The following is a 27510-nucleotide window of genomic DNA, read 5'->3' on the forward strand; positions in this document are numbered from 1 at the left end:
AAACGCGACCCACTGAGAAGATCCGGCGAGAAACTCAGTGGGCTGTGTCTGAGGGTTATAAAACTTGCTAGTTAGTACTGGCGCCTACATACTATCAGTAATAGACATTTTTATAATGAAACTTAAAGAATATTATGAAATAAAATACTTGTCGAATTATTAAAAATGTATTTATTTAAGTAGAGTTCAATACTACATAAATTAATTATTGTTCATAAACACAGAAAAATCCTACTGAACCAAAATTCTCATAAATAAAAACTAAAATTAAAAATTTGTAAAATAAACTAATAAATATTTAGTAGATTCTGTGAAGAGAAAGAAGACGCACATAAATATTTCGAAATTCCGAAATTCTGTACGTCATTTGTAATTTTGAGACCGTCCAAGTTTTATTCGGACAGGCTCAAAATTAGACAGCATCATATTACCGAATGCTAGTGTTTTGTTTCAAGTATTTTTGGATGTGCTGCAATTTGACGTAATGTCCTCTTGGTAGGTTTTATTCTATTTCGAATGAGATCGTTAAGTTCGTCCAGCGATTTAAGTTCTTTAAGCTCTTTGAACGCTCTGGCGCCATTGTGTCGGCCTGCGAATCTGTAGACATCTCGATTGGCCTGACATTGGGCACAATTGTATTGCACCGGTACTGCTTGAGGGAAGTTTTGTTGTGCAGTGTTCATCGCACTCCCATTTCCTGGACAATAGGGAACGAAAACAACAGGTATGAATCCTATAATACCGTACGGAGCATATCCTTGACTCTGTCCATTTGCGGGATGTGAGGATGCTTGCATTTCGTTCGTTGCTGTACCGTTATTTCCAGGATTTAATAAATAGCAGGGACATGATCCTGGACTTGGTACGATAGGCAATGGAAAAGGTATGACATAAATTGGGAAAGGTGGCATTTGAGTTGATGGAACATATGTCGGTGGCTGCACACCAGTTCCGGACGAGACGGAATCGCCTCCTGAAAATAATATTAATGTTAATTCTTATTATATCATATCGTTAATATTGCTTATCAATTCAATTATTTCCTGGCGAGTAACAGCATGCAATAAAAATGTCTTTAAAAGAAAACGAACCTTGTCCTGGTTGTCCCGGGTAGCCTGATTGACTAGGATTTATGGGTTGTCCGCCTTGCCCTGGATATCCTGGTGGACCTGGCTGTCCGGGCTGATCGGGATTGATAGGCTGACCGCCCTGTTGTGGTCCGCCTTGTCCTGGATATCCGGGTTGTCCTGGTGTTCCTGGCTGTCCGGGTTGTCCTGGAGCTCCAGGCTGCCCTGGTGTTCCAGGTTGCCCTGGTTTTCCTGGTTGCCCTGGTTGACCCGGCTGTCCTGGCTGCCCTGGATGTCCTGGTTGACTAGGATTTATAGGCTGACCGCCCTGTTGTGGTCCACCTTGTCCTGGGTAACCTGGTTGTCCTGGTGCGCCCGGCTGTCCGGGTTGTCCTGGGTAACCTGGTTGTCCTGGTGCGCCTGGGTGTCCTGCTTGCCCCGGTGTTCCTGGCTGTCCTTGTTGTCCTGGCTGGCTTGGGTATTCGGGTTGACTAGGATTCATAGGCTGACCGCCCTGTTGTGGTCCACCTTGTCCTGGATAGCCAGGTTGTCCTGGTGTACCTGGCTGTCCCGGTTCTCCTGGTGTTCCGGGCTGCCCTGGTTGTCCTGGCTGAACCGGTTGTCCAGGGTAACCTGGTTGTCCTGGCTGGCCTGGGTAACCAGGTTGACTAGGATTAATAGGCTGACCGCCCTGTTGTGGTCCACCTTGTCCTGGATAGCCTTGTTGTCCTGGTTGCCCTGGTTGTCCTGGCTGACCCGGTTGTCCTGGGTATCCTGGTTGACCTGGTTGTCCTGGTGTTCCGGGCTGCCCTGGTTGTCCAGGCTGGCCTGGGTGTCCCGGCTGAGCAGGCTTTATAGGTTGTCCACCTTGTCCTGGGTAGCCTGGTTGACCTGCTTGTCCTGGTGTTCCGGGCTGCCCTGGTTGTCCTGGCTGACCCGGTTGTCCCGGGTATCCTGGTTGTCCTGGTTGGCTGGGATATCCAGGTTGACTAGGATTCATGGGCTGACCGCCCTGTTGTTGTCCACCTTGTCCGGGATAGCCTGGTTGTCCTGGTGTACCGGGCTGCCCCAGTTGACCCGGGTGACCAGGTTGTCCTGGTTGTCCTGGGTATCCTGGTTGTCCTTGTTGGCCGGGATATCCAGGTTGACTAGGATTCATGGGTTGACCGCCCTGTTGTGGTTCACCTGGTCCTGGATAGCCTGGTTGTCCTGGCTGTCCTGGTGTACCGGGTTGTCCCAGTTGGCCTGGTGCTCCTGGCTGTCCTGGTTGTCCAGGGTATCCCGGCTGGCCTGGCTGTCCTGGGTATCCTGGCTGACCAGGCTTTATAGGCTGTCCACCTTGTCCTGGGTAGCCTGGTTGACCTGGTTGTCCTGGTGTTCCGGGCTGCCCTGGTTGTCCTGGTGTTCCGGGCTGGCCTGGTTGTACTGGGTATCCTGGTTGTCCTGGTTGGCCGGGGTATCCAGGTTGACTAGGATTCATGGGTTGACCGCCCGGTTGTGGTCCACCTTGTCCTGGATAGCCTGGTTGTCCTGGCTGTCCTGGTGTACCGGGTTGTCCCGGTTGGCCTGGTGCACCTGGCTGTCCAGGTTGTCCTGGGTATCCCGGCTGGCCTGGCTGACCTGGGTATCCTGGCTGACCAGGCTTTATAGGCTGTCCACCTTGTCCTGGGTAGCCTGGTTGACCTGGTTGTCCTGGTGTTCCAGGCTGCCCTGGTTGTCCTGGTGTTCCGGGCTGGCCTGGTTGTCCTGGTTGTCCTGGTTGTCCTGGGTATCCTGGTTGTCCTGGATGGCCAGGGTATCCAGGTTGACTAGGATTTATGGGCTGACCGCCCTGTTGTTGTCCACCTTGTCCGGGATAGCCTGGTTGTCCTGCTGTACCGGGCTGCCCCGGTTGACCCGATTGTCCAGGTTGTCCTGGTTGACCTGGTTGTCCTGGGTATCCTGGTTGCCCTGGTTGGCCGGGGTATCCAGGTTGACTAGGGTTCATTGGTTGACCGCCCTGTTGTGGTCCACCTTGTCCTGGCTGTCCTGGGTATCCCGGCTGGTTTGGCTGACCTGGGTATCCTGGCTGACCAGGCTTTATAGGTTGTCCACCTTGTCCTGGGTAGCCTGGTTGTCCTGGCTGTCCTGGTTTACCGGGTTGTCCCGGTTGGCCTGGCTGTCCTGGTGTTCCTGGCTGTCCTGGTTGTCCTGGGTATCCCGGCTGGCCTGGCTGACCTGGGTAACCTGTCTGACCAGGCTTTATAGGTTGTCCGCCTTGTCCTGGGTAGCCTGGTTGACCTGGTGTTCCGGGTTGCCCTGGTTGTCCTAGCTGACCCGGTTGTCCTGGGTGTCCTGGCTGGCCTGGTGTTCCGGACTGCCCTGGTGTTCCATGCTGTCCCGGTTGTCCTGGCTGACCCGGTTGTCCTGGGTATCCTGGTTGTCCTGGCTGGCCTGGGTATCCAGGTTGACTAGGATTCATAGGTTGACCACCCTGTTGTGGTCCACCTTGACCTGGATATCCTGGTTGTCCTGGTGTTCCTGGCTGTCCCGGTTGACTTGGCTGCCCTGGTGTTCCGGGATGGCCTGGTGTACCTGGCTGTCCTGATTGTCCTGGGTATCCTGGTTGACCTGGCTGGCCTGGGTATCCAGACTGACCAGGTTTTATCGGTTGTCCACCTTGTCCTGGTTGTCCACCTTGTCCTGGTTGTCCTGGTGTTCCTGGTTGTCCTGGAGTACCTGGCTGTCCTGGTTGTCCTGGGTATCCTGGCTGACCTGGCTGAACTGGGGATCCCGGCTGAGCAGGATTTACAGGCTGTCCACCTTGTCCTGGGTGGCCTGGTTGACCTGGTTGTCCTGGTGTTCCGGGCTGTCCTGGTGTTCCGGGCTGTCCTGGTTGTCCTGGTTGTCCTGGAGTTCCTGGCTGTCCTGGTTGTCCTGGGTATCCCGGCTGACCTGGCTGACCTGGGTATCCCGGCTGAGCAGGATATACAGGCTGACCACCTTGTCCTGGGTAGCCTGGTTGACCTGGTTGTCCTGGTATTCCGGGCTGTCCTGGTGTTCCGGGCTGTCCTGGTGTTCCTGGCTGTCCTGGTGTTCCTGGCTGTCCTGGTGTTCCTGGCTGTCCTGGTTGTCCTGGGTATCCTGGCTGACCTGGCTGACCTGGGTATCCCGGCTGAGCAGGATTTACAGGCTGTCCACCTTGTCCTGGGTAGCCTGGTTGACCTGGTTGTCCTGGTGTTCCGGGCTGGCCTGGTGTTCCTGGCTGTCCTGGTGTTCCTGGCTGTCCTGGTGTTCCTGGCTGTCCTGGTTGTCCTGGGTATCCCGGCTGGCCTGGCTGACCTGGGTATCCTGGCTGACCAGGCTTTGTAGGTTGTCCACCTTGTCCTGGATAGCTTGGCTGCCCTGGTGTTCCGGGCTGTCCTGGTGTTCCGGGCTGTCCTGGTGTTCCGGGCTGTCCTGGTTGTCCTGGTTGTCCTGGAGTTCCTGGCTGTCCTGGTTGTCCTGGGTATCCCGGCTGACCTGGCTGACCTGGGTATCCCGGCTGAGCAGGATTTACAGGCTGTCCACCTTGTCCTGGGTAGCCTGGTTGACCTGGTTGTCCTGGTGTTCCGGGCTGGCCTGGTGTTCCTGGCTGTCCTGGTGTTCCTGGCTGTCCTGGTTGTCCTGGGTATCCCGGCTGGCCTGGCTGACCTGGGTATCCTGGCTGACCAGGCTTTGTAGGTTGTCCACCTTGTCCTGGATAGCTTGGCTGCCCTGGTGTTCCGGGCTGTCCTGGTGTTCCGGGCTGTCCTGGTGTTCCGGGCTGTCCTGGTGTTCCGGGCTGTCCTGGTTGTCCTGGAGTTCCTGGCTGTCCTGGTTGTCCTGGGTATCCCGGCTGACCTGGCTGACCTGGATATCCCGGCTGAGCAGGATATACAGGCTGTCCACCTTGTCCTGGGTAGCCTGGTTGACCTGGTTGTCCTGGTATTCCGGGCTGTCCTGGTGTTCCTGGCTGTCCTGGTTGTCCTGGAGTTCCTGGCTGTCCTGGTTGTCCTGGGTATCCTGGCTGACCTGGCTGACCTGGGTATCCCGGCTGAGCAGGATTTACAGGCTGTCCACCTTGTCCTGGGTAGCCTGGTTGACCTGGTTGTCCTGGTGTTCCGGGCTGTCCTGGTGTTCCTGGCTGTCCTGGTTGTCCTGGGTATCCCGGCTGGCCTGGCTGACCTGGGTATCCTGGCTGACCAGGCTTTATAGGTTGTCCACCTTGTCCTGGATAGCTTGGCTGCCCTGGTGTTCCGGGCTGGCCTGGTGTTCCTGGCTGTCCTGGTGTTCCTGGCTGTCCTGGAGTCCCTGGCTGTCCTGGTTGTCCTGGGTATCCCGGCTGGCCTGGTTGTCCTGGGTATCCCGGCTGGCCTGGCTGACCTGGGTATCCTGGCTGATCAGGCTTTATAGGTTGTCCACCTTGTCCTGGATAGCTTGGCTGCCCTGGTGTTCCGGGCTGGCCTGGAGTCCCTGGCTGTCCCGGTTGACCTGGCTGCCCTGGTGTTCCGGGCTGACCTGGTGTTCCTGGTTGTCCTGGTTGTCCTGGATATCCTGGTTGACCTGACTGGCCTGGGTATCCAGACTGACCAGGTTTTATCGGTTGTCCACCTTGTCCTGGTTGTCCTGGTGTTCCTGGTTGTCCAGGTGTTCCGGGCTGTCCTGGTTGTCCTGGTGTTCCGGGCTGACCTGGTGTTCCTGGTTGTCCTGGATATCCTGGTTGACCTGACTGGCCTGGGTATCCAGACTGACCAGGTTTTATCGGTTGTCCACCTTGTCCTGGTTGTCCTGGTGTTCCTGGTTGTCCTGGTGTTCCGGGCTGTCCTGGTTGTCCTGGTGTTCCAGGCTGCCCTGGTGTTCCGGGTTGACCTGGCGTTCCTGGTTGTCCGGGGTGGCCTGGAAATCCAGGTTGTCCTGGTTGACCTGGGTATCCGGGTTGACTAGGATTTATAGGCTGACCTCCCTGTTGTGGTCCACCCTGTCCTGGATATCCGGATTGCCCTGGTTGCCCAGGAGTTCCTGGATAGCCGGGTTGTCCTGGTTGTCCTGGCGTTCCTGGTTGTCCAGGCGTTCCGGGTTGTCCTGGTGTTCCTGGCTGACCTGGTGTTCCCGGGTATCCTGGTTGTCCGGGCTGGCCTGGGTATCCTGGTTGACCAGGATTTATAGGTTGTCCACCTTGTCCTGGATAGCCTGGCTGGCCTGGTGTTCCTGGTTGTCCTGGTGTACCGGGTTGTCCTGGGTATCCTGGTTGTCCTGGATATCCTGGTGTACCAGGCTGTCCTGGCTGTCCAGGGTAGCTTGGTTGATCTGGTTGACCGAAAAAAAAACAATCATTTCCCGTTATTATCGTACTTTAATTAATAATTCCTAAGTCGAAGATTAAGGGGACCACATGTTTGGCTTGAAATTAAATGAATATTTATTTTAAATAAACAGTCTCAAAGAAATGAATGATTTTGTTTTCTACAATTTAAATTTGATTTGGAGGTGCAAGACAAGTATGTCTTAAAGACAAGTCTTGGAGCTCGCAACTTGACTTGTAATTTATTACAGTAATACGTACCTACTAGATATTTACCAGAATCCAATTTTATCACGTATATTTAGTTTCAAACGGCTTCAAAATAAACTGGATGGATATTATTTTGCAGTTACTGGGGATGCTAAGCTCTGATTTGAAAGCCACCAACACTTTCCTTCACCCTTATAACCAATCACATTATAATACTAAGCACGCGCTTAGTTCACAAAGCCACTTTAATATTAATTTTGTATATCAAAATAATCTAATATAATAATTCTAAATTTTTATTTTTTACCTGGACCTCCCGGGCCGCCTGGTCCGCCTGGTCCCCCAGGGCCTCCGGGACCACCAGGTCCACCAGGTCCACCAGGAGTGCCTGGGGAGCCGGGTGTACCGGGACTACCGGGCAGTGCAGGATAATATTGACCGCCGTCAGATCCTCCTGGCCCATTTGGACCGTTTGGCCCTCCTGGACCACCTGGTCCACCTGGTCCACCTGGACCCCCAGGGCCACCTAAAATAGATTTCAAAATATAATATAGAAAATAATATAAAGGTTTGGTATGAAAAAAAAAATTGCCATAAGAGTGATTTTATAAGGTGGCTGAAGGACTGTTCTCTGAACGATTATTTTAAAATTACGTGTGCAAATATTCAATGCTTCAAACATACCAAGGCCGTTGTAGGTTTCCGTTTTTAAGAGATTTGGTAACTCTCGGCTAAATTGTGAGTATTACTATTTTACCTTCTGGTACATCTAGGATCGCATATTTATCAAGCTCGAACTCCATCGAAACAGCCTTATTAAAGTGTAAAGTGTAAGCTATTTAAGTAATACTATCAAGTAGTTATCAATCATTTATTCATGTCTAGCGGTCTCACCCGAACGTCCGATTATCGCAGGCTCCAGATTGAGGAAACCAGTGAACGTAATAAGGTTAAAAATAATTCTATGTTTTTTATTAGTCTAAATGTCTTTACATGTATGGGTCTCGGCAACTAATACTCAAGATCTGGCGAGATGTTACTTTTTCTGCTCTCTGTGCTAATCTTGTGAGTCCGCACGGGTAGGTACCACCACCCTGTTTATTTCTGCCGTGAGGCAGTAATGCATTTCGGTTTGAAGGGTGGGGCAGCCGTTGTAACTATACTTGAGACCTTAGAACTTATATCTCAAGGTGGGTGACGCATTTACATCGTAGATGTCTATGGGCTCCAGTAATCACTTAACACCAGGTGGGCTTTGAGCTCATCCACCCATCTAAGCACTAACAAAAAAATAAAAAATAAAAACGAGAGTATTACTCATTACAGCAGCTTGGCTAAATCGAGTAAAAGTAAATGTAATCTTAGTAAGATTAGAGATTTGCATTTAATTATTTTTTTATTAACCTGGTGTTCCGGGTGTGCCTGGAGTGCCGGGGGTTCCAGGACTGCCGGGACTACCTGGATAGTAGCCACCTCCCCCGCCTGAAGGACCAGTCGGCCCCCCTAAGAAAAATCAATGTTGTAGATTCGGATCATCTATGGCTAATTGTCCACTCGCATACTAACATGGAATGCGCATGTTGATTTATTATTTCTTATTTTACTATATTCATTAAAAAAAATACTAATTATATGTACAATATTTAAAATAAAGGATGATAGTAAAAATTAAAAAAAAGCGTTAAATAAGCAATATATTGCCGTTGGTGGCGGTGCCTATGACAAAAGCCACCATTGGTTAGGGCTACTGAGTGAAAAACCTCCTCAGAGTACAGGCCGTAGCAAGGATAACTTTCTGTTCTATGCCCTTAGCCCAGCTGGATAACGAAAGTTTCTTAAGGTGTTGGTCGGAACTTTTCGCTATCGCACCGTGCACAGACACAACTGTTGGAACAATTATGGTTTTCAATGATTATGGTATTATTTATTATTGCCGTCGTCTCCACCTTGCATACTTTTTCTGTGGACGGATTTTTATGCCGGCCACTCACGTGCGCGCAAATATTCGTACATTGTACGAATGTTTGCGCATGTGAAGGGCCGTCAAACATTCATTCGCAAACTTAGCGGCTGTGCAAATGGGTTCGGTACTCAATTTGCGAACCCGTTTGCGCTTCCTCCTACACTTGTTTACGAATGTCTCACGAATTTCTCCTCCTTTTTAATTCGTCAATAGAACATTGAAGAGAAAAAGAGTTTTGAATTCTTTCCCAGACATCATTAACAGCCATGCTGTTTTTATGGGATTTCTTTTGATGAAGATACGCTACACAGTAGACGTCACGATCTATGAAAATAGCGAAACGTCCGTTGCCTTCGCAATCCTGGGCGCAACTGGTCACACGAATGTGTGGGAGACTACATGAAAGATCGCGGTTCGCGCGCTTTGATGTCTGTTAAAAAACCGACACAGCTTGGAAAACCACGAATGCAGCGAAAACTTTGCATAATCATTTGCAAATGTCGTCCTACACTTGCGGGTTTGCGCATTTGTGCGAATATGAGTGATCGGTGTTAGAAAAACGTAACCACGCAATCTAATTTGTCTACTGTGATCGTCTCATTTCAAATCAAAACATTACCATTTAAACTTCGTCAATATAATGTGTTTAGTTAAACCAGTTAATCGATCTTACCTGTTCCGTCTTGTCCAGGATAGTATCCACCGCCTGAACCAGGTGTTCCTGGTGTGCCTGGAGAACCAGGAGTACCCGGGCTACCAGGGGATCCAGGGCTGCCAGGCGACCCAGGAGTTCCAGGCGATCCAGGAGTGCCAGGATAGTAACCACCTTGCCCTGAGAAGTGTCAGAATAATATCAGAAAGATGTTTGCATTGAATCACTAGTTTTTGGTTAGATTGGGTTTGTTTGAATGCAAATATACTAATTATGGATTACTAAAACAGATAAGTAATTTACGTGCAATTCAATTGGTAAATAGATATACAATACGACGATAAGTAAATATGTAATAAAAGGAATAGATAGGAGATACGATACAATTACAACTTGGGTATCTAAAACGAAATATAAGTTTCATTTACATGATCCGTCGGGTCCGTAGGAACCTTCCGGTTGATAAGATCCGTCTGGACCGTAGGAGCCGTCTGGTCTGTATGAGCCATCTTGACCACCTGGGCCATAAGGACCATTAGGTCCGCCAGTACCGCCGGGTCCGTAAGGTCCATTTGGTCCTCCGGGCCCACCAGGTCCGTAAGGTCCATTTGGTCCTCCGGGACCACCAGGGCCGCCGGAGCCGCCGGAGCCGCCAGGACCGTAAGGGCCATTAGGGCCTGAAAATAAAATTAAAATTAGTAAATTTCCTAATAACTAAGCGAAGTTTTACGAAAATCATAATATTTGTAATTTATTAAATAAGTTCTTCGATCAACAAATTATCGTAGTAATCATGTTTTTGGTATTTAAATTATTATACTCGTATCCTACATTTTGATAGAAAACGAATAATTAATTAGTATTAATAGCCTTTAATAAAAAACTAATAGTCATGTCAGTAGACAGTAGTCATATTATATGTATGAATTGTATGTACCTTGACCAGGGTATGCGACGCCAGGACTGGGGTTGCTAGTTTGTCCGGTGCTATCTACAGGGGGTTTAGGTTTAGGTTTTGGTTTGAACGGTTGGGGTGGAACTCCGCCAGGAGTGCGACCGCATCCCTGGGGGAAGAATAACTTATTCCACGGAATGGTTTGACCCGTCGCGGATGGCGTGGGTTCGTAACTGAAAAAAAAGATATAATTTAGTTCCTGCATTAAACAAACTTTTAGTTGACTTAAATTTATAGAAGTAAATAAATTGAATAAAATGTTTCAATCATGGTCTAATCCTCACTATAAATACTACTTGAAGATGATATAGTTAGTATATGTTTACATTTTCAAACGTCAACCGTAACATCTGTCAGTATTTTAAGTTATTTCTTATTTTCATTCTTTAAGCTATTATTATTATTTAAATCGAATCATTCACATACGCTTATTGTGACGACTTGTAAAGTTTGGACAGTTTTTTAAACGTACTTTTCGTCATATTCGTATTTCTCATCGGGGAAAACTTCGACAGGTTTTTCTGGTTCTACGACTCGGTAGCCGTGGCTATCGGCAACGTAGTGGGTGGCGCGGAGGTAGCCCTCGGCGTCTACATAACCATAACATCCGTAGACGACACCATCGGGACCACGGTTCTCGTGATGAAACTGTCCGTTTGGGCCGACATCGTATCCGAAACCATACGCACCTGAGAACAAATTTAAAACCATTAACAGCTTTCTTTCTTTTTCTTATCTACTCTAGTGACCTTGAGGAGTCATACTAGATTCACTGGGCGAGTAACTCAGTGGACTAAATCAACAGGAAACGTATGTATATAATGAAACTGTATTTATACGAATTGGAGGTGTCGGTCTTACGAAGTTGAACACGATAATAAATAATTTTTGTCCAATTGTGGATATAAAACAATATACACTGTAAATACAAAAAATGTATCAAAATTATGCCTTAACCTTTTCTATCTTGCATCTGGGCTTCAACATTTCCTATTTGAAAATTTAAGCACTGTATTTTTGATTATCATTCTGGAGAATTCATGATAAAAATACTAGTATTGATGTTAAAATGTGATAAATAATTTGCAAGCAGCGTTGGGTACGTTTGAAGTCAAAATACATTCGATTTACAGAATATTAAAATTGAATAAATAAAAATTTGCATAAAAAACAAGACATCAATCATTTAGTGAATTTCGTAAACATTTTAGCATCTTCCCGTTGAATTTACTTAGTGCAAAGAGGTGAAGTACGTTTTTATTTAACACTTTCGTAATAAATCCTGCGAATCCAATACAAGTATTTTTTAAACAACACTGTTAAAGACTACTTTGTTCGATAATATAAATTTTTTAGACTAAAACGATTTATAATTATATATATAATATAATATAATATTATATATAATTATATAATAATTAATTTATAAACTAAATAATTTATGTTTGGTAATTTAATTATTCATATTGTTAAATGTATTACAATATGTATGTGTGTAACCTTGATCAGGATGATACTTAACATTCAAATATGTAGAATTATTAATGTATTCGGATTTTGATTGAGAAATAGTTTTGTTGTATCTAACATTATGCCAAAACTAGACGAATATTTTCGATAACACCGCCCTTTGTACTTCGTTCAGTATCCGGTCCGAATTTAATTATTCGCTATCTTTATTAATCTACACTGTGACAGTAAATTTTATTATAATATCTTGATTATCATTTGGAGAGACGGAAATTACTGAATCTCAGTCATATTTGAATGTATCTTTCAATAAATAGTATTATTTTATACAACAATGTTAACAGTCTAAAAAAAGAAAGTTGATACGTGTCGGGTAGATTGATCTCGTTATTACATCCAGAAATATTATTTATAAGAAGTTTCAAAGCCAATAAACTTTTGCCGAACCAACGTACTTACAAATCGGCTGTTAGTTTATGGATGAGACAGTGACACGAGTAATTCTTAGTCCCGAAAAAACGTAACACGTAACGCGTTTTATTCTTCCTGAATTACTATTATTATGAATTTAGCGCTTCGAAAACCACGGCGCGTATATTAAGCAAAAACTTTTATTTCTTTAACGGACGTGTGTATTTATAATTATTAAGTGTTTTATCTAAAGTGTATATGTGCGTGCGTTAATCGTAATTTGATGTTATTAGGTCAGAAACTAGTTTTGAAATGCTAATAATAAGGGAAAATCAGTCAAATCTTACTATTCAATATTAACGCAAACTTATCAAATCAGTCAAATATTACTATTCAATATTAACGCAAACTTATCAAAGCCCGCTTTATGTCGAGTCCAAAATGAACGAAAAACTAATCAGCAAATTAATTATTTTACGCGAAATCGGCTTTTAAATAAAACTACCTTTTTTGTTTTTTTTTTCGGACCTGGACCGAACCTCTTATGTGGTCCCCGCGCCTTGGGGGCGCGCGGGGTATGTGGGACTTGACGATCTGCAAAGTGTTGGGAGCAGACCGCGGGCCCAAGGAATTCTAGGGCCCTACCCACTAAACGACTCTCCTGCACTCTTACACCCGACGTCCGATCTCGGTCCAGGGTCAAAACCCGGCAAAGTAGGGGGGTTCCCGCGGTAAATAAAAGTACCTAGCCTAAGTTGTTTTTATAACATTAACCTGTCAGTTAATATTCCGTTAAGTTTGGCATTTATAAGTTTATACGGAACAAACAGAAATAGACAAAAGTACAAAATATTTGTTTTGTTAAAATTTCCGTCTACACTTTCACATGATTAACTGTTTATTTCATATAAACATAGCTTTAGTTTTGTTGGACGGACGGTCGAGCGGCCCCTTCAGTTTTCTTTATTTATTTATTCATTTGTATATTTTAATGCAGATAATTAACATTTAACAAAATTCTATTTCAGTTCAATGATTATTTTAATTTAATTAAAATCCAATATAGCTGCTGCTTAGAATGCTTTTGTTCGAAATTTCTGTATGATTACCTAGTATTGTATAAAGTTTCAAACCGATAAACAACGCTCGAACTCATAAGTACAAATTAAAAAATACAAAATATATTTTTGTGTTTTAGAATTAAAAAAAACATGAGATTTAAAAAAATATATTAGATATTACATTAAAATCTATATATATTAATACGTGAAGGAAAAACTTTGTATCCCTTTTTACGAAAATTGCCCGGACGGAGGAGTATAAAATTTCCCACACTTATAGAGAATATAGAGAAGGAGTGCCGAATGCTAATATTTTTTCAAATTATGCCTAAAAAATACATTAAATCAATTAAAAAAAAAACATTACAAACCCTACCATGTATATGACGCACACACGCATGCATACTATTTATTTATTGTCAAACTTTAGTTCTTGACGTCTGTGGTCAAATTGAGTATAGATTATATATATATTGTTTGTCTTTATTAATATTTTTCTATAGTGTAGACTTGGCGAAATTTGTGATCATAGAAGTATAAAAGTCTTTAACAATAGAATCATATGAGTGTACAAACTTATATTTCAATTAATTATAGTCGAATTTCGAATACCAGGGCATCACTAGTATTAGGAGAAACATCAAACATGTTAACTTAATGTTAAGTTTACTGGGGGTAGGACCTCTTGTGAGTCCGCACGGGTAGGTACCACCACCCCGCCTATTTCTGCCGTGAAGCAGTAATGCGTTTCGGTTTGAAGGGTGGGGTAGCCGTTGTAACTATACTGAACTTATATCTCAAGGTGGGTGGCGCATTTACGTTGTAGATGTCTATGGGCTCCAGTAACCACTTAACATCAGGCGGGCTGTAAGCTCGTTCTACCATCTAAGCAATAAAAAAAAAATTACTTGTGTCATAGTTGGTTTCGTAGTACTGCTTCTTTTCGTCGTCCTGAATGTCGACCACCACTTCGTTGTCTTGTTGTCCAGGGTAAGGACTCAACTGCCTTCCTTCACGCGCGGGTTCTACATGGGGCTTCTTTGTTGGCACTTCTGATGCCTTCTTCACGGGCACTTCAGATGCCTTCTTCAAAGGTACTTCGACTGTCTTCTTCGCGGGCACTTCAGTTGCCTTTTTCGCGGTCGTTGAAGTTGTCTCAGTTTTTGGCTTATCGGCGCTAACCAGTGACAATGCTAGCACCGCCTGCGAAAGATAAAGTGATTATTAGACAATAATTGTAGGATTCAAGTTAAACTATTAAGAAAGTTCACGGTAGTCATATTTGTTCTTATTCTGTCGAACTTAAATGCTAAGTTCAAGTAAATTACCAGTAAATTAATCGTTGATTATGTCACGCAAAACGATTTGGAAGTTACAAAATTTCGTAACGCCATAATTTTCAAATGTAAATTAGCTTTTGGGCTACAAATTCTATGGAGATAATTAAATTGAACTGTCAATTTGAATTTATTAGAATTGTGCATTTTAGTATAATATTTAGTACATATAATTAAATTTGACGAATTCAATAATTGTTCCAAATCAGTAGTATAGTTATTAAAATGAAATGTTTAATTAGAAATCGTGCATTCAATTTAGTTCAAGCTAAGGCTTCCAATAAAAAGTAACATATAATATTTTAATATTTTAAAACTACATTTACGGTTTGATTTCGCATTTATTATTTGCGATATTTTTGGAAAAAATAGACGATAGTTAGTGCAAACTTTCAAATATCGACGAATATAACCCAGTTTTTCATTATTTCAAAACTTGTAAAGTATGCGAAATAATAAAACGAAAATAATAAAAGTCAGATGAAACCATAAAACTGATTTTAATTTTCTTTACGACTCGTGAAAACCTAAGATCCTATCTTATAATATGACTATCTGTACAAGGCAATAAATAAGGTCGCAATAAAACAACGTCGATGACATTGATAAATATCTAAATCGGTTAAAAGAAGCGGTTACTCTGCAAACGTTACCGGTTTGTACAGATTCGCCAACGCATTGAAATGCTGTCCACATGAGTTTAAGACTTTAGCTGTGCGCGCCAAAGTCCGTGACCGTAACCCCCAAACTGTCGCGTTATGTTACAATCTCACGTACCGACAGAGACAAGCATCAGAAGTAAATTGTTTTTTGATCTGGGACATAAACGTGTAAGCATTCAAAAGCCGACGCGAATTTTTAACGGCAAATTTTCAAAGAACAATGAAACTGTCATAGGAGCCGACGGCTTGATCTCGTTTGACAATACTACGAGTATACGTGTCCGCAAATTGTAGTCTTTCGCGACTAAATAAATTGTAAAGTATTTGAAACGTCCGATTATAATAAAATAATAATAAGTGATTGTTTATTAATCTTCTATGCACAATCTTGCTCATGTTTTAGTACAACTAAATAGAAATGAAATTGTAATTGACATTTTTATAAAATCGAAAATTATTGAATTTTCTAATGAAAAAGTACGTGTTCTTGTTTCGGCTTTATAATACTTTGGTGCCATTCATAGACTTGTGGAACCTAGATCTGTTGTTCAACAATGAATACATTCTTGTGTAACATGTTTTACTGCAAACCCGTTGTATTATTCTATCTTTATGGCTTAGTGCTTATTTACGGCCTGTTTTATTCTGCCAAGAATATTTATGTTTCTAATGTGGTTGTCCGTTTTGCTGCGATTGAATTTTTAATTGATCTATTCAAAACTTTTGATGTCTCATAACGTTGCCAAACGTTACGAATGAGGTTATTGAATTTTAAAAGCTTTCTTGACGCCGCAAGGAGTGTGAAACATAAAAGTTGATACATTTTTAATATTGTTTATTCTGATTAGTTTTTTTTTGTAAGTAAGAAGCGCGGTTCACATGGTGTTCAAGGGGTGGAATAATAATTTTAGACATGACTGTAAATGCAAAATTAAAATAATATTTCATTAATTTAATATTGAATTATTAATTGTATTGGTATTAGGGTTCTGCTATTCTACAAACCCCATAATTGCTTTGAGGCAAAAATAGAGAGGATTGTACTTAAGATAGGAATTATGCATTTAAGTGACGACGAATAACATTACTTACAGATAATTATCGACATAGCCGGACGAAAAAAAATTATTACAATGGTCAATCCTATTTTGAATACTCGATTTACTTTTCGTTGCAAATCCACAATACTCCTTTCATGTATGATTAATTATTATAGTGTCATTAATGTGTACGTGAAACGGGAGATAAGAGACGAGACTGAAATAAAACAGAACTGAATGGTTTTATAGCAGGTTTTATTGTTGCGTTCCTTCAGCGATTGCTGTCTGTATGTATCCTTAAAGAGTTTTGCGTATTTTATTGCGATACAAGATAAAATACATAATATAACAACCCCGTCTTACAACGTGGTGTTAAGCAGAAGGCGTGCCGTGTGTTGTAATGTTTGAAAGCAAGTTATTTGCTTACTTGTTAAATGACCTCGACTTCAGTATTTAAAGTTAAAAGCGTATTGTATTAACGGTAAAGAACACCGTCAAGTGACTGGGTTGTTTATCCGCGATGTTTATGCGAGATGCATCCAATTGCGTCATCCGAAGCTTATCATCATCGATTACTCAGCTGTCTCATGGATCTATTACATAAAAAAAACTTAGACTTTTCTTATTGTGGTTGAGTAATACTGATTTAGAGAAGAAATATGCAAATTATTGCATTTTGCAATTCCGTTGATGTATCGTCTTCGATAAATTGAAATGAAAATAATATTTTTCTGATTTTACTTGTTAAATACATAAATGATCGGAATCTATTATATATGTATTATGTCAAGGTGCGGTCGGGTGACGCCAGCAAGGCTTATGTCACGCACTCTTCGTCGCGTCTACAGATCTAAACGTTAAGTATCTTGGCAAACTAGCGAAGGTCGATCGTATCCGGCAAACGTTCACCGATCGGATAAGCGAAAGTGATACTATCTTAAAATTCTATAATACGTACGAAACACTTTTCATTTCAATTTAACGTCTCATTTTTTTTCATATTTTTTTTATTGCTTTGGTGGGTGGACGACCTCACAGCCCACCTGATGTTAAGTGGTTACTGGAACCCATAGACGTCTACAATGTAAATGCGCCACCCACCTTGAGATATAAGTTCTAAGGCCTCGAGTATAGTTACAACGGCTGCCCCACTCTTCAAACCGAAACGCATTACTGCTTCACGGCAGAAATAGGCAGGGTGGTGGTTGGTACCTACCCGCGCGGACTCACAAGAGGTCCTACCACCAGTAATACATTTTTGTAGACGTAACGGAAAATCAGATATTTACCGTTTACGTTTTGTAAACTTTATCACCTTTGCTTGCGGCATAGGTCAAATATTTTAACGTCTATAAGTTTATTGAAGCGCGTCCGTTTTATGTATTAATAATTTGGGAGGTCAGTATTCCATTTGTTTACATAATTTGTATGCATTGTTAAGTCGTTGCAATGTTATTGCTGTGTCGTTGTAGTCACCTTAATAGACTGGTACCTATCAGAATGGCATGTAAAAGTCGATGTTGTCGGGACATAATAGGTGAGACGCCCGAATATTAATAAAAAAAAAGAATTAAATAGATAGTTTTGAATAATCTGGAGTTTCAGAATTCACAACTAGAAGTAGCGTCCGTATGGAAATTGTCTGAAGGTATTTTCTCATGCACATGAATATTTCGTTCTAAAACTCGTAAACGTATGATACGCTATTTAAAGTGACTGAATGTTTTAAGAAGATATACGCTTTTTAGAGATACAAATAGATAATATTGTATAAATATTACATTTTCATAAATAAAATAACATAAAATATTAAGTAGAGTTATGTTTTTGTCATTTTTGACATAAGGATTGGTGAGAGTTGTCTCATGAACAAATTTAGATTATTACAGTGATTTCAGATTTTTTTTTCGCATTGCTGGGCGTGTATCTTCGAGTTTTATGAATGTGTTTCTTCAAATAAGACCTCATTTTAGAGAAACGTATGCTAGCATCAGAATTTTCGAGAAAATAACTGGATTATTAATACGGACCTACCTGTACTAACCCAAATTTAACCTTGACTTTGCAGGAGACCATTGAACTAGTCTACTTGTAAACCTTAACCTCTACCTAACATTCGCGGCAGTCAATAATTTCTAAATGCGTCAGTGCATTAATTTAATTACGCATTCTATCATACATTTTTGTTTGTATAGTTCAGTTTAATAGTGAAGTTTGAGATTCGCGGGGTACTTGTATTGTAAGGTGACCGTATATTTATTATTAAAATGTTTCGAAAAATTTTTTTTTGCGTATAAGAGAACTTTTATTCTGGTATAGAAATGGATAAATTTGTGATAAGTATAAAATGTGGACCTGAAATAATGGGCTAATAACAAGTAGTTCTTTGTTAGACCTAAACTAAATCAGCAGGCCTGAAGAATTTTCCCCCCTAGCTATTCGCTGGTAGCCTAAGAGGCTATATTAGCTACGCCAGGACGAAGTAGGTGAGCTCACGGGCTCAACTTGAAATGAAGGATTGTTTTTTGTTGATCGTATACCTATATAGAAACAAATCGGGTAAGTAGAGTTCGTCGTTTTAGTTATTTAATTATATAAAATACATATTTTTACAAATATACTTACTTACTTTAATTACTGCTGGTAAGACCTTTTGTGGGTCCGCACGGGTAGGTTACCATCACCCCACCTATTACTGCCGTGAAGAAGTAATGCGTTTCGGTTTGATGCGTGGGGCTGCCGTTGTAACTATACTGAGACTTTAGAACTCATATCTCAAGGTCGCTGGCGGCATTTACGTTGTAGATGTCTATGGGCTCCAGTAACCACTTAACACCAGTAGGGCTGCGAGCTCGTCCAGCCATCTAAGCAATAAATAAATAATGTTTTCCATACATTAATTTCAGTGGTATTTACGAAAGGCGTCGAATAATTACGTCATCGCATGACCTGCCGCTTGGCCTTATGTGAACTATCATCCTCAACCTTTAAACTATACGAACTGCTGCACTAGACGTTACTCAATCTAACACAGGTCCCGTATCTCGGCGACCGGTATTGACCTCGCTTAAATCTGGAAATGACTCAGATTACGCATACTTAAGAGTTAATTTTAAGTGACATTGCTTACTCGGGTACCTGTTCGAAAATTTGTTTGAAATTTTTAGGTCGGGTTTTTACGATTTGGTTTAGGTTAATTTGAATTTCCTCTTTCGTGGGATTTTAGGGAATTTTTATAGCAAATTCACCGAAGTGCTTTATTTTAATTAAATTTAAACTTTAATTAAGTTACAAACGTAAATATCTAACGTAAGACTTATGAGCTAGAACAGTGATTCTCAACCACTGTGCCGCGGCACTTTTGTGTGCCGCCAAATTTCAAAAGTGTGCCGCCAAATTTTGCAAATATATAATAAAGTTAATATTATTAAATTATATCATTTAAAAAGAAAAATATTTTTAACATGAATAAATGTATATTTAAATCCATAAAAAAATAAATTAAATATTTTATTATTTGCTTTGCAACGCGGTTTTTCTTAGTGCCAAATTATGATGAAGCGGCGTGCATAGCAATAGGAATATGTCTCAAGTCGGCGCACACTTGCCACTTCTGCGTACAAAACGTGTTGTTTTAGTGATAGTTGGGATTCACAAGGTGTTGCATAGTAGTTACTGCACCTTTTCTTTCGTTAAAATTGGCAAATGTATGTGATTCGGTAGTAAGTAAATAATTTTTATCTTTTTCTTTGTGTGCCGCCAAATTTTGTAATCGTTAAATATGTGCCGCAACAAAAAAAAGGTTGAGAATCACTGAGCTAGAACCTTTGACATACCGATAGATCATTATATTGCTAGATACAAACGATTTGAATCATGATTCCTGTTTAATAAGCGGGTTATATTGAGTTTAGTCAGATTACAGTGGGATTGGAAGGATCCATGTCATCAAGGTAAGTTAATCAAATTATAATTTCTAATCAAACGTGTATTTTGTAACTCGTTTTGTCAAATAAGCGGCAAGGTTCGTTTTGAATTTAAGCACATTATAATATGATGCTTTGACGTCTCACGAAGTGTTTAAATTGTAATATTAGAAGGTTGAAATGTTGATGTTGGGGCCTGAAGGATAAGATGCCCAATGTATTCGTATCAAACGATGCGAACATGTCAGTGAGTGATAAGATCTAGAACGCAGGTACAAAATTTTTGTAATGAAATATGCGCTTAACGCGTATTCCCCAACGACGTACACAAAAGATTATAAGCTTGCTTAACTTTTTTTTTTTTTGAGGATACCTGTCCTGCTTCACCAGGACAGGTGGGCGAGCAAAGGCTCAGCCAGGAGGGGTGGGATTTGCTAACAACTGCCCGAGCGCCTCCGAAGGAGACCTAACAACTCAAAAGCAATTGCTTCGCGAATGAATCTACTACCGGATCGGAATCGCGACCCGCTGAGAAGATCCGGCGAGAATTGAGAAACTCAGCGGGCTGATACATGGGTTAGGTTGCACGTCGACCTCTTTGTCGAGTTCGATGAGTACGGTTACCGGGGTTCCTCAGCCTGCTCCTAGTGTTAGAGCTGAAGTATTTGCTTAACTACTGATGGTAGAGCGCTATGTGAAGTCGTTGAATTTTGAAGTCGTCGTGGCGTAAAGGATAAGATTTCCGGTGCATTTGTATCTAGCGATGCGCCGATACTCGAATCCCGCATGCAAGTACTTAGTAATTTTACTAATAAAATTCGTACATATCAAATAACGATTGACTTCCACGGTCAAGGAATAACATCGTGTAATAAAAATCAAACCCGCAAAATTATAGTTTGCATTATTTCTCGTGATAGGACGTCTTGTGAGTAGGTACCACCACCCTGCCTATTTCTGCAGTGAAGCAGTAATACGTTTCGGTTTAAAGGGTGGGGCAGCCGTTGTACCAAACTGAGACCTTAGAACACATAGGTAGGTGCCAAAATTAGCGTTGTAGATGTCTATGGGTTCCGGTAGCCACTTAACATCAGGTGGATTGTGAGACCATCCACACACTTATGCAATAAAAAAATGGGAGTTCACAGCAACTTAGTTTACAGCGAAACAGGGTGTATTCTGGTTTAAAAGATGGTACTGCCGGTATATATAATTGTTATGTCCCAAGGGAGGCGTGAAAGTTATGATTTCCATTGGTTCCGCTACTTAACACCACGTAAGCTCGTCGATCCATCTGAGCAATAAAAAATATAAGCATAGACTTAGAAAATAGTATAGAGAAAAAATGGTAAATGTATCTTCATTTTGATTGACAGTACAATAAACAAAACATCCCTGATTGATAGTTCTTCACGCCTATATAAAAAAAAAACATACGAAAAATAAATGTCAGTGACTCGGTATAGTGATGTTACTAAATTATATTATATCATATGAGTGACGTGTAAAAGTTATTCGAATACGCATGTTTTTTTATTATTTTATTTTTATTGCTTAGATGGGTGGACGAGCTCACAGCCCACCTGGTGTTAAGTGGTTACTGGAGCCCATAGACATCCAAAGCGTAAATGCGCCACCCACCTTCCGATACAAGTTCTAAGGTCTCAAGTATAGTTACAACAGCTGCCCCATCCTTCAAACCGAAACGCATTACTGCTTCACGGCACAATAAGCCGAGAAACTGTACGAGCAAATATTTTCTTCAGATCTTACATTGATACCTTGGGTAAACTACTACTGTTCTTTTTTATTGAATTAAAAGAGTCAACGATTCCCGGCTCACCATGTGACATGAGATCAACTTCTCGATTGTATATTGTATATCTCTATATTGTATATCTCCGATGTCCTATCTTCCGAATCGGAATGAAAGACTGATTTGCGTCAAAAATCGGAAGGATGATCCTATCTGCCCGCACTACATTACGTCTACAGTAAAAAGACTAAAACTTTTGTTCATGCGATGCTCGATTTATATTTAAAAGTTTAAGTAATTACCTTAACAATAAAGGCATTAGCAGCATGGAAACAAGTTTCATTGTTATCTATATTTGCTTGAGTCACGAAGAATACGTCATAGTGTCTCTCATTGATCTTCGAAGGAATACCGTTGTCGCGTAGACCCCGTCTGCACGCTCCACAATGTAATCAATTGTTATGTAAACTAAACAATGTGTTTTAAAGTTTACTATACTGATGTCTGCTAACACATTAGTTGTTAATGAGACCAGTTTTTATTGATTTTTCCGGTACGGACACGCTACGTGTTCGGAATTCGCGAACGTTTGAGATATTATTTATGCGGAAAGTACATTGTTTCGCGACAACCTCTTTACCTACTAAAAAACTCAACTTTATTTCGAAGATTAGAACGTTTCGATACGTACTGAATGTAATTTTCGATTGATAAAAAAAAAACATTACATTATCACCTGTTGCGAATTACTTTTTAATTCAAAAGATTGCTGGAAGAAGTTTCGGAAATCTCGTTTTAAAAATAAAGGTCCGGTTGGAAGACATTTTAAACTTGTTTCTGACAAAAAGCGTTGGTCTCGAGTTTTTGGCGAATCGCAAGCATTATTTTTGACATCAGTGCATATTATATTACACACGAGGGGACTCCGAGAAACCATTATACTAAACGAAAACGTCGTGTGGGCACAAAGTCCCTAAAATGTGCATTAGATTACGTCATCGCTCCTCGTGTCCTCTGACAATTGAGTGCGTTCACCTTTAATAAATAACATTACAATAATTTGTTGCGGAACTAAAATCGTGATCGATGATATTTCAATCGTTAAGAAAAACATGACATTAAGATGACTGATACAATTATGTGACTCGCGACAAACGCTGTTGAGCTAAACGACAAAAAATGATCAGAAGTTACAAAGGAATGAGGCCGTTTGTTATTTTCATTGTTATTTATCATGTACGATCGTATTTCATTAGGTGCTATTATTTCATTTGACGTTCATATCTAAGCTGAACAATTTTGCGGAACAGTCCTGCTATATTTAGTAGATGAATTAAAATTATTAAAATTGTAGTTAAAATTAGTAGCGGTATCGGTTGAATATATGAAATCCGGAATCGAAAAGCATGAATAACGCCAATGACAATTTTAAGAAAATCTTGCATAATATATACAAGTTCCGAATTACAACATTTGTGCCGTCGGTTTACTGAAAAGAAAGGACGATCAATGAAAAATCTTTTCCGTACAGTCATTGAGTCTCCCTTTTTAATGACATGTTTTTAAAATACCTCATCATATTTAAATATAAACAGTTGAAATCGGTAGACAGATTTAGAATAAAGACGGAGGTATTTTATTGATACGAAATATTCTAGGCGACCTTGTCTCTTGAAATATATTACTATTATGTTTATAACATAGCAAATTCTTTAAATTGTTCGCTTAAATGTAAATATTGTAATTGCTATGAATTTATTAGTACATTATTTATCTAATAGGTGGCCTAGAAAATAATGGGTTTTTCTTAAGTCCGTGATTGTGCTGAGTTCATTTTTTTTTCACGATCACATAGTTTTAGGAGTGTGATTGCTTAAAGCCCTGCTTACTGGCGAATTTTTCATATGTAGATAAACAAGATATACATATTACGCAAACGGGTTTTTTCTCTTACCGTTTGAACTTTCTAGAACTTAACTAAACTTTTTTATTGCTGTTATAGGCAGACGAGCATACATTCAGACCTAGTGGTGAGTAGTTACTGTCGTTCCTAAGCATTAGCACTGCTAGGGGTGCAGTCAAGCTGCGGCCTAGTGTAAATACCGCCGCACTGCTCTCGTCATTTGATGTAAAATATATTTGTTATTTGACAGGCAAATTGCTTAATTCCTCCATTGTAAAGCAGTTTCGAATTTGATTTGTAAGCAGTTGTTCTATTCTAGTCTAGCCCTCTATGAAGTGTAGACACGTCGTGTCCTATAGATTGTTGGTGTCTACGAAATAAATACCAAGTAATGTATTGATGTAAGTAATGGGCCGAGGGACAGCGACAAAATAATGCAAGTTCTCAACATTTTTTGTCGTCACTCTATCCGACAGTGTGTTTGAGTATTTTAATGGATCTAATTTTCAACGAATTCATACTCGATGTTAATAGTTAATATTTTAAACACTTCGAAAATTATACGCCCAATTAAATATAATACATAGTGTTAGTTTCCTTTTAGCTTAATCGTAAATTAGCTGACAGTAACAGACATTAATACACCGACAGTATATACTTCGAGTATAAATACTTCTCTAACGGTATACATAATTGTCTTGTCACTGTCCATCATGATATTTTTTTATTTTTTTTTATTTTCCTTTGTAGGCAGACGAGCATACGGCCCACCTGATGGTGAGTGGTTACTGTCGCCCATGGACTTCAGCAATGCCAGGGGCAGAGGCAAGCCGCTGCCTACCAAATATGATATAAGGTGGTCTTTAGCGTATTAGAATAAGAGTCGCGTCACCTATCAATCAAAGTGGATTTACTGATCTCCTTTTCTTAGGGCGGCTAGGGTGGTGGGTATGTTAATATATTCGTCAGCAGTACCACCACGCGGACTGGGACTTATCTTATCATCGATTTTTTTTCCTACCTATTCTAGTATCCTAGACGGGTTATTTTAGATTCACCGAGCTAGTAGGTGACCTCACGGGGTTCAAACCGGGAGTGTTGCTATCACTCGCAAGAGCAGAGCTTCGCAGAATCTGCCACCGGATCGGAAACGCGACCTACTGAGAAAATCCGACGAGAAATGCAATGGGCTGTGTCTATGGGTTAATTTACTCGTCGAGCCCTTCGTCGCAAGCGTCGGGTTTGGCGAGGACGGTGACCGGTACTTGAGGTACCTAAAAGCACCGTTAATGGATCGGGAGGATCCGTAATGACGTGAAATCATCGATAACTTACTAGCTTCGCTCGCTGTTTGCTAGATTTTTATTTCCAAGGAGCTACGATCTTTAATTTTAATTACTTAAGAATTTTTATTGTAAATGTAAGTATGCATCTCTAATTTAAACGGCCAAGTACTGATTATTATGTATTTATTAAAAAAACAAAAGATTTTTCATATTATTCTCTAGACAAATATAGCTTCCAACAAACTTCGACGTTTCCCAAACATTAATTATTTATATTTTATATTCTTAACTGAAAGACGATATTTTGAAAAAAATATACATATGAATCAAACGAAACATGTATCAAATGATTAAAATCATATGCATCTTTAAATATGTATTTTATGGCATACATATGTATAATTTTTGAGCTGTTCTTTATGTTTAATACATTTTAATATCTTGATAACAGATCTAGAAGTCATCTTAATACGAATTCACGCTTAAAATACGTTTACTACTTCGATCATCTATCCTTCAATTTAAGGAAATGTTATCCTGAGAGGCTAATGTGTAAAATATAGGCAACTATTTATAATCTTAATGGATATACATGAGAGCGTTAAGGCTCTTGAGATCGAACGCAAAGGGAAACCTACCGATATGTCTACTGAAGGGTTCATTTAGAACCGGATGTCGTTTTCATCGTGTTAGAGCGATGTGTAGATTTCCGCTACTGCGTTTATTTAGCGTATTTGAAAATTACGTTTTCTTCTATTGAATTACTAAATACTTTTTTATTTTCTTTTTTTATTTGAATTCTAAAAATAACCGGGAACAAATTACGCACGGTCATCCGGCCCCAAATTAGGATTCCTTGTACCAATGGACCAGTCTGATAAACATACTTATGTACGCCTAAATATAACATATACAATAAACAAAGAGTTTTGTTTACCCCGCTACGAATGTTTGCCCGATGTGGGAATCGAACTCACGGCTCTCGGTGTTAACTACTGCCTCACTGAGTCAGTCGACTAAGTTAATCAAAGCATAGCACTCGGTTTTGTTACAATTATTGTGCTTGAGTTTCTTATCTCTTACGTCATAATATTAGAACGAATGACAGTTTTTAAAGGCTTGGGTAAATCAAGTATAATACATAAAGAAGAAAAATCAGTGAGATTATACATTACACAATAAAGGTTTTGGGTGCATTTCGCAGAGTATTGAAGTTAATCGTAGAAGAATGCAATGCAAATGATATACGCAAGATATTGTGATGCCAATGGAAGAAAAGTAGGCCAAATGTTTGATCATATTTAACCTTAAAAACCTATTTTCTAATCGCAATGATAATCTACTTGGTGGTGGTAGAGCGTCTTCTGAGCCTGAACGGGTAGGTACCACCACCCTTCTTATTTCTGCCGTGAATCAGTCAGCGATTTAGTTTGAATGATGGGTTTGCCGTTATATTATAAAAGTACTTGATGTCTATTGGTTCCAGTGAGCATTTAACACTAAGTGTAATCGTGGGCTCGTCCACGCCTTAAAGCAATACAAAATACAACAAAATGGAACCCTCAAATTAACATTGTTTATATTTCTAGTCTCTGTTGCAACTGACTTGGCACCGTTTCATCTCAAGTTGGATAATATGTTAATGTATTTTTAGCGTTTCCACTTGTCTTTCTCGGTGTTTCGAAATTATTTTATCGGTATTCTGGTAAATCTCGAACGTAAAAATTTCCGGGGCTTGTGTAATTCGTCATAACATTTAAATATGAGACAAAAAAATATAAATATCTATATCGGAAAACTTAAAATCTAAACCTATGCTTTTTTTTACTTAGAAATACTTTTGAATCTATATATATAAAAAAATGAATTGCTGTTCGTTAGTTTCGCTAAAACTCGAAAACGGCTGAACCGATTTGGCTAATTTTGGTCTTGAATTATTTGCGGACGTCCAGAGAAGGTTTAAAAGGTAGATAAATATGAAAATGCTCGGAATTAAATAAAAATAGTAATTTTGTTTTTCCTTTGATGTGTGTTGTTTTAAGCTTATTTTATACATTTTATTAATCGATTGAGGCACTACGAAGGCTGCCGGGTGAGCTAGTATTGAATAAAAAAAATCGAAAAGTTTCAAATTTAAACCACTGTTTTTTAAAACAATCTCACATGCTATATAAAAAGAATTATTAATAATTTAAACAAAAACTTACCAAAATACAAAATTTAATCATTATTCCGGGTCCCATGGCCCGGAGGTGGCCCTTTAGGCCTTAACAGTCTAATTTAAACGCTGGCTGTCCAGAGACAACCCTAATCCGCGGCACAATACGAAGCCCTTACAACTCGGCACTGTTTGTGCTAAAATTCGCCAACATGACCCGCTCTCCGACGGCCGGTTTGTTTAACTATGTGCAAACTCGAAGATGCGCCTCTTATATTACCTCTACATAAACGCTGGATACCGCAACGTATTCGGCGTATACATATATGTTCTTATACGTGTGTGGGTGAT

At 40.7% G+C, this 27510-nt stretch overlaps 1 protein-coding gene across 6 annotated transcripts; it reads right to left on the minus strand.

Moving 5' to 3' along the window:
• Positions 1-154: 154 nt before the first annotated feature.
• CPR146 (collagen) lies at positions 155-27424 on the minus strand. 6 transcript variants are annotated; one of them, XM_089736759.1, is made up of 13 exons: positions 27209-27424; positions 14000-14294; positions 10622-10838; positions 10132-10322; positions 9623-9871; positions 9216-9374; positions 7984-8082; positions 6887-7105; positions 5172-6374; positions 3894-5036; positions 3162-3731; positions 1092-3080; positions 155-973 (listed from the first exon to the last, which is right to left on the minus strand). In XM_089736759.1, exons 1-13 carry the CDS (start codon positions 27242-27244, stop codon positions 438-440), a joined length of 6906 nt encoding a protein of 2301 aa, XP_089592885.1. In that variant the 5' UTR covers positions 27245-27424; the 3' UTR covers positions 155-437. The 6 variants fall into 6 exon arrangements, with proteins under 6 accessions (XP_089592885.1, XP_089592886.1, XP_089592884.1 ...); XM_089736760.1 differs by having other exon boundaries at positions 3162-3347; positions 3606-3731; positions 3894-6374; positions 27209-27423; XM_089736758.1 differs by having other exon boundaries at positions 1224-3080; positions 3894-6374.
• Between the last annotated feature and the right edge of the window lie 86 nt (positions 27425-27510).

The sequence above is a fragment of the Bombyx mandarina genome, chromosome 22 (genome assembly GCF_030267445.1).
Source record: "Bombyx mandarina strain Sakado chromosome 22, ASM3026744v2".
Classification (NCBI taxonomy): Eukaryota; Metazoa; Arthropoda; class Insecta; order Lepidoptera; family Bombycidae; genus Bombyx; species Bombyx mandarina.

Bases quoted from the DNA above. Each gene is read 5' to 3' on its own strand.
- CPR146 (XM_089736757.1), bottom strand. From the start codon at position 27,244: ATGGGACCCGGAATAATGATTAAATTTTGTATTTTG. The intron at 10,323-10,621 runs GTACGTTTAAAA...CTTTTTTTTCAG, and splicing joins AAATACGAATATGACGAAAA to TTACGAACCCACGCCATCCG. The intron at 6,375-6,886 runs GTAAAAAATAAA...TCGGTCAACCAG, and splicing joins AGGCGGCCCGGGAGGTCCAG to ATCAACCAAGCTACCCTGGA.